Source organism: Macaca nemestrina, chromosome 10, assembly GCF_043159975.1.
Source record: "Macaca nemestrina isolate mMacNem1 chromosome 10, mMacNem.hap1, whole genome shotgun sequence".
In the NCBI taxonomy this organism is placed as follows: Eukaryota; Metazoa; Chordata; class Mammalia; order Primates; family Cercopithecidae; genus Macaca; species Macaca nemestrina.
This window is the reverse complement of record NC_092134.1, coordinates 138,306,446-138,321,302: the sequence shown is the minus strand read 5'-3', so window position 1 is coordinate 138,321,302 and position 14,857 is coordinate 138,306,446. Positions and strand designations below refer to the sequence as shown.

The following is a 14,857-nucleotide window of genomic DNA, read 5'->3' as shown; positions in this document are numbered from 1 at the left end:
AGGCGACTTGCTTCTCAGATTATTCCCAATTAGCACCAAGTTGGCAGACAACCCCACAAACCCACGAAGCCTTCGGTCCCCCACAAGTCACATTCTCTGTATTTCAGAATAATCGGATTGTAAGAAAACTTCAAGTCCCATCGTAGGTTAAAGAGGGACAGGCTCTTAGCACCACCGCCGCCTAGTAAAACTACATGGAACAAACCCAGGGATCCTCAACTGCACAGCTCTGCCTAAAGTCTGCAGCTCTGAGAGTCCAGCCGGCGGGGGGAAGCTGGGAGGGCCCCGCAGAGAGCAAGGGCCTTCTTGGGGGAGGAGCGGAATGGGGCGCAGAGCAGTGCGATCGAAGAGGGTTACTGTGGGACTGCACAAAAGCAAACCCATTGGAGGAGTTTTGCCAGAAACACCACCGCCTGCATTGCGTCGGACCTGACCATTTCCAATGTGAAATTCCCGGGGAAGGTCGCGAGCCGCCAGGGGCCGTGCGTGGGCGGGGCGGTGGGCCACAAGGGAAGTAGAGTTAGTGGTCGGCTTTTCTGGTAGGAGAGGAAAAAGCTGTGCTGGCAAGGGTGGGAACTGAATGACAACCCCGCTCTCTTCCAAACCACCCCCTCATATTTTCCATCCACCTCCTCGCGCCTGCCCTCCCCCGCCCTCCCCAACCCACGCCCGGGTGGGCCAATCGCTGCTCTGTATTCCAGGCGCTTTCTCAGGTTTCTGCTGATCTTGCAGCGCCCAGAAATGGACCGAGCGGACCCGCTGCCGCACGCACCCTGCTCCACTCCGAGCTCCTGAGGGCTCCCGGCGCGCCGCGTAGCCTTGGCGAGGTCCGCGCTGGGGTGCGGCGAGCGAAGGGAACTGGAGAGCCATGTAGATCCAGGCTCTTGCCCGCCCGCCTCCTTCGGGATCGAATCAAGGGCTCCCATAGTGTTAGGAGGGGGCGAGAGTGCTGTTTATCGTCATTTGCCTCTGAGCTTCGGGAGAGAGTGATATTTTGCTTTTCCGCCCCGCATCCTCCGGAACTCCCTGCACCGGAGAGAGGACGGCGTCTCCAGGTTGCTGGCAACCGGTGAGAATGGGGGTAGGGAATGAACATTTTCGCCGTAGCTCCTCGGTAAAGCGATTGTCCAAGTGAGAGGGGCGTCGGACGAGCGGACCAGGGCGGCGAGTTTGCCCGGCGCGTCTCGGATGCTGCTGCGGCGGCCGCCGCGGCTCCCGCCAGGGCACTGCAAAGGCGACCTGCCGCATTCCCACGCGGGCTCTCCGCCGACTCAGCACCGCCCCTGCGCCAAGCCGGCCGGCCAGGTAGGGGTTTCCCCAGCTCGGGGCTGCAGAAGCGGGGGTTGGGGCGACGGGGTGGGGGAGGCCGGGGGTGCGGGGATGCTGCCTGGGACCCGGAGCTTCCCCCGGCGTCTCTCGGCGCTTTTCCGATCTCTAGTTTAACGAAGTTGTAAACAGATCGGCTGTTGGGCATTGGGGAAAGTGGGATGGAAGAGCCCCAAACTTGGATTTCCGGGTGTCTGCGTGTCGTCTGTCCGTGTGTGTGTGATAGCCCTAGTAAACGTCCAGTGCTTTCTCGAGCTAGAGGTCTGTGTTCTTCGGTGTCTGTAGGTCCGTCCCATCCGAATGCTTCTGATTTTCTACCCCCGTATCACTCTCTATTTCTCTGCAGCGTCCATCGATCGCCCTGGTGGGAGCTTAGAAGGCGGCAGGCGAAGAGGGGTAGGAGGGGGGAGAGCCGAGGAGAAGCAGAGGGGGTGGCAGGCGTGGGGATCTGCTGAGCCGGCACTGCACCGGGTCCTAGCAAGGCTCTCGGAGGGGAGGGGAGGCCAGGGCGACCCCCGAAGCCATGGCCCAGTCCGCTAGAACGGCACTGCGTTAAGGCACCTGGGATCAGGAAGAAATATCTAAACAACAACAACAACAACAAAAAGCCAACAAACCCCCAAATCCAAACCCGACCCTCTGCAAAAAGCGGCACCCGGCCCGCAGGCGAGGGGGATTCCAAATTGAGTACAAGGCAGGGTGGAGGGGAAGGCAGCGAGAGGCAAAGTCGCAGATCTCCCGACCTGCTCATTTTGAAGCCCCTCCCCCTGGGCGTGAGGGAGACGCGCACTCCGGTGGGGGGGCCGCTTGGGTCCCCCCCACCCCTGGTCCCTGGCTGTTTCTCACCCCGGGCTCTCTCCTGGCCTCCCACCCCCGCGCCCGGCTTTCACCATGACGGTGATGTCTGGGGAGAACGTGGACGAGGCTTCGGCCGCCCCGGGCCACCCCCAGGATGGCAGCTACCCCCGGCAGACCGACCACGACGACCACGAGTGCTGCGAGCGCGTGGTGATCAACATCTCCGGGCTGCGCTTCGAGACGCAGCTCAAGACCCTGGCGCAGTTCCCCAACACGCTGCTGGGCAACCCTAAGAAACGCATGCGCTACTTCGACCCCCTGAGGAACGAGTACTTCTTCGACCGCAACCGGCCCAGCTTCGACGCCATCCTCTACTACTACCAGTCGGGGGGCCGCCTGCGGAGGCCGGTCAACGTGCCCCTGGACATGTTCTCCGAGGAGATCAAGTTTTACGAGTTGGGCGAGGAGGCCATGGAGAAGTTCCGGGAGGACGAGGGCTTCATCAAGGAGGAGGAGCGTCCTCTACCCGAGAAGGAGTACCAGCGCCAGGTGTGGCTGCTCTTCGAGTACCCCGAGAGTTCGGGGCCCGCCAGGGTCATTGCCATCGTCTCCGTCATGGTCATCCTCATCTCCATCGTCATCTTTTGCCTGGAGACGCTCCCCGAGCTGAAGGATGACAAGGACTTCACGGGCACCGTCCACCGCATCGACAACACCACGGTCATCTACAATTCCAACATCTTCACGGACCCCTTCTTCATCGTGGAAACGCTGTGTATCATCTGGTTCTCCTTCGAGCTGGTGGTGCGCTTCTTCGCCTGCCCCAGCAAGACGGACTTCTTCAAAAACATCATGAACTTCATCGACATTGTGGCCATCATTCCTTATTTCATCACCCTGGGCACCGAGATAGCTGAGCAGGAAGGAAACCAGAAGGGCGAGCAGGCCACCTCGCTGGCCATCCTCAGGGTCATCCGCTTGGTAAGGGTTTTTAGAATCTTCAAGCTCTCCCGCCACTCTAAGGGCCTCCAGATCCTGGGCCAGACCCTCAAAGCTAGTATGAGAGAGCTAGGGCTGCTCATCTTTTTCCTCTTCATCGGCGTCATCCTGTTTTCTAGTGCAGTGTACTTTGCCGAGGCGGAAGAAGCTGAGTCGCACTTCTCCAGTATCCCCGATGCTTTCTGGTGGGCGGTGGTGTCCATGACCACTGTAGGATACGGTGACATGTACCCTGTGACAATTGGAGGCAAGATCGTGGGCTCCTTGTGTGCCATCGCTGGTGTGCTGACAATTGCCCTGCCCGTACCTGTCATTGTGTCCAATTTCAACTATTTCTACCACCGAGAAACTGAGGGGGAAGAGCAGGCTCAGTTGCTCCACGTCAGTTCCCCTAACTTAGCCTCTGACAGTGACCTCAGTCGCCGCAGTTCCTCTACTATGAGCAAGTCTGAGTACATGGAGATCGAAGAGGATATGAATAATAGCATAGCCCATTATAGACAGGTCAATATCAGAACTGGCAATTGCACCACAGCTAACCAAAACTGCGTTAATAAGAGCAAGCTACTGACCGATGTTTAAAAAACAAAAGCAAGCAAACAAAAAAGCCCCACTTAGCAGCTCAAAAGACTTAAAAAACAAAACAGAAAAACCTGGTGACTCATGTCACGCTTTGTAGATACTTTACTAAGTAGACTTCGAATGCTCTATTTAACTGTCAATGCATTGTTGCATTGAGGATTTTGGGGGTGGTGAACCAGAAGCTTTCAAGATCCATGACAATAAACTATTTTCCTTTTATTAAAAAATGGGAAAAGAGAGAGTATTTTCTAAAACTGGCTTAAAAAGATTAGTCCATGAACTAGTCTAGGTAAAACAATAATCATATGCTTCCCCAAACTGAAACATTTTTAATGCTTTGGTTTCTTTAACTTTTTTAAAAACTCAAAACAAGATGATCGCTTAGAAATATAAAATTAAAATTTGCATGGGACTCCAGTAAAAAATCTTTGCAAACTGCATAGCACATTGAAGACAGTGCATCAGATGTATTATATGTAACATGATAGACCAGCCAAAATGGACAATGAATAGATATTTTTATTTCGATCAACTGAACTGCATATTACAAGGTGAAAAAAGAAAACTCCAATTACTTAAGACTGGTTCACAAAGCACCTTATAAATTGGATACTGGTCCTGATCTGTAGGGATTTCCTCCTGGGCCCATTCTCTTTCTAATCCAGATTGTTCTCTAAGAAAAAGATAACTGAATTAAATTAATTGATTCATCTGCAGTGCTGCTAAATTTTCTCAACTGCAGATGAGCCAAATACAGGTCTTTTCTCACCAGGCCTGCACTCCGACCCCTGGCTTTCAGAACTGGATGTAAAACCTTAGCCTCCTTATTGCAAGAGAGCACAAATGAAGTTAAATGTAAGCATGTTTGAATCTGATACAATTTACTTTATAATCGCATGCTGAGAAGTTAGCCCAGACAATAGGGGATAAGCTTAAGTTGAAATCGATTCTTCTAAAAATAGATCCTTTTTCATTTGCATTCACCAAAAGTGCACTCCTCCATTTATTAACTATTTTATTAGTAAATACAGTACTGTATTTAAGTGCATATGTTAGTCAGATGGGAACAATAACTTTTTGGAGCTCAAAGCATGTTCTCTCATTCAGCATTATGGCCTATTTGACTAAGATGTACCTTGAATTAATTAATGCATGATTTCAGTAATAAAAATTTAAAAAGTAATAAAAATTACAAGTCTGTGGGATGAAAGGCCCAATAGAAATTATGGGGGGTGGGGGTGGGGGCACTCAGTCAATTTTCCTGCCTTTGCTCAGGGAAATACCAGGTTTTTTGTGCAGGTATAGGCGGAGAGAGGACCAATATGCCCATCCCTTAAAGGGAAGCCATGTGAAAAACTAAATAAATCATCAAGGTATATATAGCAACACCTAAGAACAAGTATTCTTTCTAGCTGAAGACAAACACAAGCAACACAAACAAACAAACAAACAAAAAAAAGGTGCAATACTGCATGTTTTTTGGTGCATTCTTAGGATGTAAATGAAAATATTTCTCTATTGTATGCATCCAAAGCAGAGCTGATTTTTTTTCTTTGCAGTCATTATTTGAAGTCTGCAGAGACTTCAGCCCTCCCCTTGAGGCTCCCTGAAGAAACTAAACCAATTGATTTAATAGTTGCTTAGTGCCTTTATCCTGTACCCACAGTGAACTGCAGAAAGTGCCTCCTTGACACAGCTGAGAAGTTAGGTAACAAAAGTGGGGAAGGGTTGGGGCACAGACCTTTTGCTTTTTCTTTTTCCATTCTCGCTCTCTCATTTCACCACTGTGAGAAGACCACACCACCCTAAACCCTGGAGAGGAGAGTCCCAGGAGGGTGCTGTCTCTCTGGCCATCTACTAGCATTGGTCCCTTTGACAGCCTGACGCTGGATGTGAACTGAGACCCATCTTTGAAGTGGACGTGAACTGTGAACTTGTTTTTTCCTCTTCTCCACCAGAAGCCAAGATAAACTTTTTGGGAATTTGTTTCCTATCGAGGGCCACTTTGGACACACAAGGCTTCCTCAGGTCCAGTGTAGTGCTCCTGGCACCTTTCCTTATTCTTTCTCTGTTAGTAACAGCACTTTGCAAATCTCTCTGATGGTCCAATCTTTTCGGGCATTGTTGTGGATGTGGGAACACTCAGTTCATAATAACCTTTCCTAGGCCTTCCCTCCCGGTCTATCCCTTTCAGATATTTCCTATGACGCTCCTATGACCTTCCCACCTGGCAGTCACTTCACAGGCTGAACATCTAACTTCTGCTTCCCCAGTCGCTCAGCCCAGAGAATGGTGGGGACCCTGTTCCTGGCTGGAAGACAGCCACGGAACACAGACCTCTGGAGCTTCAGCTGTCCACCCGTGGAGAGGTACTCACAGCCTTTTTAAGGACCCTGAGGTGGGGAATCTTCATTCTGCGCTTAGCATGTGGCTGCCTGTTACCTGACATTCTGGCCCAGCTTCTTCCGAAAATCTGTTCTGTTTCTCCCACCTCTTTCCCCCATCCTGTCCTAGAACTAGCAGTGAGGCAGTCACCCTAGAAACTCGAGTTACACCCATTCTGGCTAACTCGATTAAAAGAAAGAACATGGATATCTTTTTTTCCTATGTGACTTCTGTGAATCTGTGAGATGAACACAACACACATCGTGGAAGATGAGGGGCCAAGAACTGCACGGCATTTGACTACAGGGCATTAAACCCTCCCATGTGATGTCTCCTTCTCGTCTGAACCTTAACTCATTCTGGTGATTCCTTTCCTACTTGCTTAAAAATCCCCAATTAGGAAAAAAAATGCCAACCTCCTGCCAGTCCTGGGGCTATCTTGATCTTTCATTTCAACGTTGAGGTCTAGTGCACACAGAACTTGAAACACCGCACTCTGTCAACAGCAATAATCCACTCGGTACTGTGGGATGGATGGGTTAATGGATGAGAAAATGGCACCAAGACTGACTTTGGGTACTTGGTATGCTTACCATGGTTACACCCTGGAGTGGTTGATTCTTCTGCATGTGATATAGAAAAAAGTGCTGCATGCGGTGAACCTGTCAGCCTGGGACTGGGGATGAGTTGTTGTTATGAGTTTGGGGTGCTGTGAGGAAAATGAATGCTGCTTAGCTCATCTGTAGGTCATTGCAATGAATTCAGTAAGAATGGAGTACAGGGATTATCTGTGTAGCATAGGCATGCGATGTTTGACCAAGCTCTTACCCCTCGCACTGTAATGTGTTGAAATGTCTTTGTAGACCTGAAGGTGCACTTAACAAAACTGCCTATTAAGGGATAACTATTTTTTGGTTTACTTATTCTTATTTATTTTAGCAGGCTCTTTACCTTTTCTTCCCCTTCCTAGGCATGGAGCTCTAACAGCTCATGTCCTGACTATGTGTTTTCTCTAGGAGAAGACTGTTGATGTGCTGATAGCCATAACTCCTCTCTTCCAGTCTATTGGGGCCCTAGTTCAATAGGGTGGCATTGGAAGGGTTGGTCACAGCAGGGCTGTTAGCCATCCCAGAATCTCTGAAGTGGTTAACTCACCTGAAGTGATCTGAATCAGAGAGACCAAAGACATTCATTTCCTCTGTCCTCAGATTTCTAGAAGACAAATTCCAGCCAGGAAAACTTTCTGTTTTTGCATCTCCCTTTTCCCACTTGTGCACAACTCCCCTTGCACTCCCTGGAGACTTGAGTTCTGATTTTCAGTTATATCAGTTCGTTGGGAGTGTGTTCGTGGGTGAGCCTTGCAAAATCAGATACACCAAGAGCAAGTCCTTCTCCCGGATTCCGGCCAGTGGGCAGTCATTTCCCTGAAATGGAATTGTAGGGCAGGTTTAGATTCCACCATGGTGGACCTGAAGCACAGGTGGTGTCACAGTCTTGATTCGCTTGAGAATTAAAAACATACATGTAAATGGCAAATGAGGAATACATTTTTTTTTAAAGTAGAAATTTGGTTGAGCCTATAAAGGGCCTTCTTCACATTGTGTATAGTTACACATTTTTCAAATGAGTTACCATCTAAAGGTCAATAAAAATAGTTTCCTAGCCCTCTCATTTAATATAGGAGACCTCAAAACACATGCTTTTTAAAATTTTTACATTTTAATTCTTAGTTTGGTAGATTGGATTGAAAGAAAGGAGAAAGAACATTAGCAGAAGGCACTTTCCCATTTTCTTCCAGGAATGACTTATTCCTGGGGTGGTGAGAATTGGTGGGTGGTAACCATCCATAGTATAAAATTGTTAGAAAGAATATAAACTGCCAAACAAGCATGTTATCTTCAGGCTTTTCCAAGCAAGAATGGAGTCTTTTGATGTTTATGTTCATTTTAAGAAGACAAACAAACTAAAATTTTAAGACCAGACGCAACCCAAGTTGAATTGTGATCTCAGGAGGTGACCTCTCATCCACCATGTGGCATATTACTACTTGTATTTATATCATGGAATTTCAGGGTATATGTGAACATGTCTAGTATGACTCAGGTAAACCTTAAAAGAATGTATGTTACTTACCATTTTTGTAAAGAAGCAAACAGGAGCTGAATTGTTAACCAAAACTGTTCCATTACCTTGGGTCACTGTGCAAACTAATTCAGGGTATAGATGTAAAGTTTAGAAGCCTTGGGATTAAATGCCAGCCTCTTTGCTCAGGCAAAATGACCCTGGGCTTTCTTGGGAAGTCCAGCATGTATGTAAGGGGTGAGGCCCTGCTGACCTCAGGGCTATTAGCTTTAAGGAGATTAACCCTAGTCACAGTGATTTTCATTTAGGAGCTAACTAGGAGTTTACTTTTTGTGATGTGAAACTTCAAAGAGTATAGAAAACTTTTGTACCACAATCAAAGAAGAAGAAGAAATGGTGTATGGAATGAAAACAAAACAAAACAAGAAATCTCTTGTAAAATATTCCAGGTCAAAGTTGTCTCCTCTCCAAACCTTGCAGAAGCACCTTTCTTCTCTTCAGCGCACTGTTTTGGGACTGTTTATGCATCAGATGTAAGTAGACAACATGGACTCCATGTGACATGCCTCTAATAGTAAAGATAAAGTATTACTGAGGTGAAAAATAAAAATGACTAGTATTAATTGAAAGTGCACCATCAGGACAACAAACCATTTAAGCTGAAAAAGCGCTATTTTATTTCTTCAGTTTGCCAGTTGCTTCACCTTGAGTTAAGGACATGTCTCATCTTCACCTACTGTGCATTTTCCCTTCTCTAACTGTGTAATATGTCAGGTCAAGGACATTGAATGTTATGAATTGAGAACCTAATTGATGCGCATAGTTTTCATCTATGCAATTTTACTTGCTTCTGTCACTTTATGATCTGTTCATATTTGGCATCAATTAAAGATAATTTTTAAGGATCTTATCAAGGAATATCTTGACTGGTTATTTGTCTCTTGTTTAACTGGTCTTTTGGGGGCCCTTTTCTTCCACCTTCTTCTGTGGGGTCTCTCTAAATAGTGGGATGAATACAAGATCAGATCATGAAACAGCCGTGTTGCCTTTGGCCCACACGGTCTGTTTCTGCTGTCCAAGGACATATCCTGGGGTTACGTTTTGAGGATAAATTCAGTTTGGTTTCAGGTAAGATCCCAAGTGAAGACCATTGGAATTTGGCCTGTGGAAGTTAGAGTGGAAGGAGGATCAAGTTTTTAAAATAAAAGAAGAAATGAGGCTCAGGGGAGCAAAGTCATTGGTTATATTCACTTAAGTTGTTTTGATTTGAAACAATTTTTTATGTACAGTCTGAGAAGCTTTGCAGGAAAGATAACTGCGTGTGTGTGTGTGAGAGAGAGAGAGAGAGAGAGACAGAGACACGACTGTGTGTGTGTGTGTGTGTGTGTGTGTAACAGTGTTGTGGTCTGGAATCAACTGACTGGATAGTTGCAGTGCGGTGTTAGGAGTGATTTTGATGTGGAAAAATAACGTGGTCACTATCTATTCTTTACATAGGCTTTTTCCATGTAGTTCTACATGTGGTTCACATTTCTTTCTTCCTGTTGTTTTTGTTTTGTTTTTTTTTTAAATGACTCGTTCGTGCGTTTTCTTTTGAATCTTCCTAAGATTTAGATCTTCTCTTTTCCTCCTTGTGAATATCACATTTTCTACACATTCTTTTATGTCAGAGCAAACAGGCGGAGGTGCTCTGGACAGGGGTCTGTTACATGCTAACTGCACTGGGTGGCTGGTGCATCATCGTAGAAGAGTATTGCACTGTGATAGGTTCATGTTACAAGATTTGCAGATTAATCTTTCTTTTGCTGTAGAAGTTGCCACTGAAAGTAGACTACAAACCTGGGCAGGCTGACCATTATTTTTCTGTTGTGGTCAAGAAACATGCCAGGCTAAGCTCTGACAGAGAAGGTAAGAAGACAGCCCAAGACACACCAACAGCAGTGGATGTTTCTCAAAGCTCAGCCTTAGAATGGTCTTCTTGAAGCAGAAACAGATAGAACTAGGTAGCTGCTAGGAATAGGGCTGTAACTGGAAGCTTTGTTGTTGACAAAGCTTTAAAAAGAAGTCAGGTCAGTTTAAAGGGGGGAGAACAGAGAGCAGATGTGATCTGAAGTCAGCGACTCTGCCACTGGGTGGGAAACTGCTTGCCGCAGTCAGTCCTGATTTCTGGATTCTGACCAGGTTTGAGTGTGGAGGGAGGGCCAGCCCTAAGGCTGGTGGCAAAGTACTGAGTGGATAAGACACAGCATGGCAGGCAGTATACCTGGAAAAGAGCCCTTTGAACCAGTTTGAAAACAGACAATTTACGACATCTTATTTAATTAATTAAATCTAAGATACCATTACTTGTAAGATGCAGTGTTATCTGACATATTTGTAAGAAAGAGAGAACACCGACAATTATGACCTGCCATTGCATTGATTCATCCCAATTTTACAGATGTAAAAAGGTAAAAAGAGGAATCTTCAAATTGATACGCTATAGTGATTCTAGTATTTCCCTCCCCCGTTTTTATTTCTTAGTGTGATTAAGTGTTCGAATTCTGGTCCCTTAAATTTGGCAGTTTTGTGCAGATGTGAACCCTGAATAGAACCGTCAGATCTTATTTTAACTATATTTTTATCCCTCAGTATTTTTCTTGGCCCTGTCCCTGACTTAGGCTTTGTGCTAGGCATTGGAGGTGTGTTAGTTGACAGAGCAATGTACTCTACAGATCCTCTGCCCAGCAAAGGACTTAGACTTAATTGTGATCTACGGAATGAGGCTGGTCTTGTGTTATTCCCTCTCTCTCCCTAGAAAAGCACTCCCTCTATCATCAGATGTTCAGAATCGTCAGCGGCCCTTTGCTTTCAAAGTTCAAAGCAGCTGGGCACGTTCATTCCCAGGAAGGTGCTAACAGCAACACTTCCAGTCTGGATAGCTATCTTTGCAGTTTTCAAACCCTTTCCACGTTAGTTAGATTGCTTTCTTCTACTTGGTGAATTAGGTTGGGCTGATATTGCTGTCTTCATTTTATAGGCACAGGGATCTGCCCCCAAGATTGCTGGGCAGATGAAGCAGGCCTGGGTTTATTGATGATTCTTTGGGCCAGTGTCTGGCACACAGTAGGGGCTCTGAATGTTTACTGAACTGATCAAATGTTGGAAAGTGTAATGTCACATGGTAAAAACAAACCAATGGATTTCGTGTAGGCATTTAGCCTTTTTGAGCCTTTAAATTGCCCTTTTTTTTGTTTTGTTTTGTTTTTGAGATGGAATCTCACTCTGTTGCCCAGGCTGCAGTACAGTGGTGCGATCTTGGCTCACTGCAACCTCTGCCTCCCAGGTTCAAGTGATTCTCCTGCCTTAGCCTCCCAAGCAGCTGGGGTTACAGGCGCGTGCCACCACACCTTGCTAAATTTTTGTGTTTTTCTAGAGGCAAGGTTTCACCATGTTTACCAGTCTGGTCTCGAACTCCTGGCCTCAAGCAATCTGCCCACCTCGGCCTCTTGCAGTGCTGGGATTACAGGCGTGAGCCACCGTGCCTGGCCTAAATTGCTCATTTCTAAAATACAACTATAATAGCTCATAAGGTTGTGTGGATTAAATGAGATCATATAGGTCCACATGTTTGGCGAATTCTAATGAGTTTTATCAATGTGAGATGTTAATAGATATGTTGTTAGTTACAAGGACAAAGGAAAGAGCAGGAGGAGGCCACTGCGTCATTCCTCTCTAGAGAGGGAGCCACATTTTAAAGGAAGACTCCAGGGAGATCAGGCACCTAATTCAAAGGATGTCTTGTATGATGGCGGATCTGAAGACTTGGGGCTGAGGTTTTTTCAGTAGGAACTTCAGTTCATCCTGCACATAGTGCCAGGCATACAGCAGCCTCCCAGGACCCTCAGCCACTATGTCCAGTCTTGTTCCTCCCTTGCCCGGTGGTATTAATACTATTTCACATCTTCAGACCCCCAATGGGAAGGTTAAGCTGTGCCATGCAATACGCTGAGGAACAAGAAGGGCTCTTCAACAATTACATCACTTCTGATTGCCTCATTTCTCCTATGTGCAAAATGTTGTCTGATTTGATATTTTTTCTTCCACCTGTGAATATTGAAAAATCAAGCAAGATGCTTAGGAAGGGTTCTGATATGCTTGTCTGAGAGTCATTTTATAAATATAAAAATTTATTATAAACTGTCCTAGCTAAAAATAAAACAATGCTCACAAGAATATATGAGTCAATATAGTCTTTTCCTGAATAGCACATACGACACAGATGCTTATAAACATTTATAATTATAATATCTCTCTAGTGGTCTAGCTCTTCCTTTTTAAAACTGACTGGATTTAAACAGCAGTCAACTTTTGCCTGCATTTCTTTAGGAACTTCATTGGAATTAAAGTAAGGAGTTAGAATCAATCTGTTAGAATCTTGGGTTCACAAAAACATTTCTCTAGAGGATAATATTCAGGGGCTAGATTGAATTCTTTAAATCTTAATCATTTTTTAAAATAGATTTTATGCAGTATGTTCATGTGTGCTAACATATTCTCATGTCTCAAGCGTTGAGCATTAAATACACTGTAGGAATGTTTCCAGATAAACGAATTCCAGTTGAAATTTATTTTTTTCAGAATTGAAATCAGAGGATGATCCATGAGTAGGGACTAAGTTTAGAATAATTACGTTTTTGGGCTCAAGGCCAAATTCAACTTTTGTTAAAAATGCTTATTCCTCAGTATAATGAATTAAGAGTGTTTGGAAATCCCAAATGCTTTAATTATCTCTAGAGTGATGACACTCTCTTTGTTTGCATTCCACTCAATATCATTATTTCACTGCTTCAGAAAGGAAGTAATTTTGTTTTATGTGAGTTGCAAAGGGAATCTTTCTGAGACGAGGATTCACTGTACATTGTATTCCTCTTTCATTAACAGGCAAAACATTTTTTAATATTAAGGAGAAAGTTGTGCATGTGTCAGCCTTAAAAGATGGAATGCTCACCTCAGTTTTTGAAAGATCAAAGGATATTAGCTTATTGTTAAAGGAAGTTTCTAGTGAAGATGGAATAGCTGTCTTAAGTTTACACAGGGCGAAGATCACTTTTTTGGCATTTACAAAATAATGCTCACCCCTAACGGATAAAAACGAGTACTCAAAACATAATTTAATCATGGCGTTGGTGATTCAAGAAAGAAAATTATTTAACTTTATCCCATACAAAGTAATTAGTGTGCTGGAAGAAGAGTGTTTGCCCACTGCAAGAATTTCCAAATAGTGCATTAGAACCGAATGTTTTAAGCCAAAGACACCCACCAGATATAAAACAAGGGCAAAAGAAAGTTGCTTAGCATGTGAAAGTCAAATCCTTTGTTTTAGTTATAATGCCCAAGAATTTGCAGCAAGAGTATGAAGGGTAAAATGAGATTGATGACGTTTACCTGACCGAAGGTGGTTAAGTTTGGCTAGGGCAACTTTCCAGTCTCCGGTTTTCAGATAGATGATTAGGAAGCAGACTGATACTGGGAAGATTTGACATCCTTCTTACCTGTTGAGCAATATGCAATATATCAAGTCACTCAATAAGTACCCAAGGCTAAAATGGTGACTAAAACAATGACTCATCAGTTAATGCTATTTAATGTTAAGTGATGGACTCTGATGCTGTTTTTAAAAAGCCATGTAAATCATCCCACGTGTCAATTTTGTGTGCTCAATGGTTAGCCAAATATGACGGAAATTGTTATTGGACTCTGGACTAAATGATCCAGGAATTTTGCTGGTGTTCAGTAGCATAGACTCTTGGTTATCACAGATTTTGTAGACATAGTCTTGCAGAGAAGAAGAGGAATACATTAGATGACTTTAAGATGTGATCTTGGGTAGCCTTAAAATTCTAGTGTTTGATACTAAAGGGCAACATTTCATTAGTCCCAAAGCTACATACTGACCTAAGTGGAAAATGATTAAAGATGATTGTTAAAAAGCAGAGTCTTATAATGGCTATACAATAAGGATGATTTTTTTTCATTTAAGTACATTTTCTTTATACCTGATGAATATATTAGGCAAAATCTTTACCATTCACATAAATTATACAATCACTCTGTGAATGAAAATTCTGAACTTGGCCTGTTACAGCGATTCCCAACTTCTCTGGTTGGGCTGACATTCAACTTTTATTATATTGAGTTCAGTTCCCCAATTCAGAAAACATAGTAATTGAGATTCTCAACAAAAACTGTTGTTCTTGGTGTCCTCTTCTTTGGGGAGGAATCTTTATTATGGGTCACTTTGACAGAGTTTGTTGTTTTCATCAAAATAGTTCATTATTTATTGAATTTCCTCTCAAAACCTGCAGCCTGAACATTTCCGGAGAATATATTTCTTCTTCATTCTGCTTAAGACTGATTGGTGCATTCTCCACGTATATCCCTGCTTTCTTCAGAGATCAGAGGTTGGCAGTTAATTTTGCTAAAAAATGGTTTAGTAGATCATCTGGGATTTGATATGTTAGAGCATCATCTTTTGGACTGATGAGTGTAGACATTCTAATATTTCTTGAGAGTCTTAAAAGTTGTTTTATTGTCACTTTAGTGAAAGTGGGAAAAGGGAACTCAGCACTTAACTTGAAGATCGAGAAATGGGACTCTTAAAATAAGCGTTGGTAGAGAAGTCTCTGGAATCTGAATTATAGTT

At 44.5% G+C, this 14,857-nt stretch overlaps 1 protein-coding gene across 1 annotated transcript; it reads left to right on the top strand.

Moving 5' to 3' along the window:
* Window positions 1–312: 312 nt before the first annotated feature.
* LOC105484164 (potassium voltage-gated channel subfamily A member 1) lies at window positions 313–9,082 on the top strand. Its single transcript, XM_011745530.3, has 2 exons — window positions 313–1,305; window positions 1,673–9,082. Exon 2 carries the CDS (start codon window positions 2,218–2,220, stop codon window positions 3,703–3,705), a length of 1,488 nt encoding a protein of 495 aa, XP_011743832.1. The 5' UTR covers window positions 313–1,305; window positions 1,673–2,217; the 3' UTR covers window positions 3,706–9,082.
* Window positions 9,083–14,857: the final 5,775 nt, after the last annotated feature.

Excerpts from the sequence above, each read along its gene's own strand:
- LOC105484164 (XM_011745530.3), top strand. The coding sequence starts at position 2,218 with ATGACGGTGATGTCTGGGGAGAACGTGGACGAGGCTTCGGCCGCCCCG.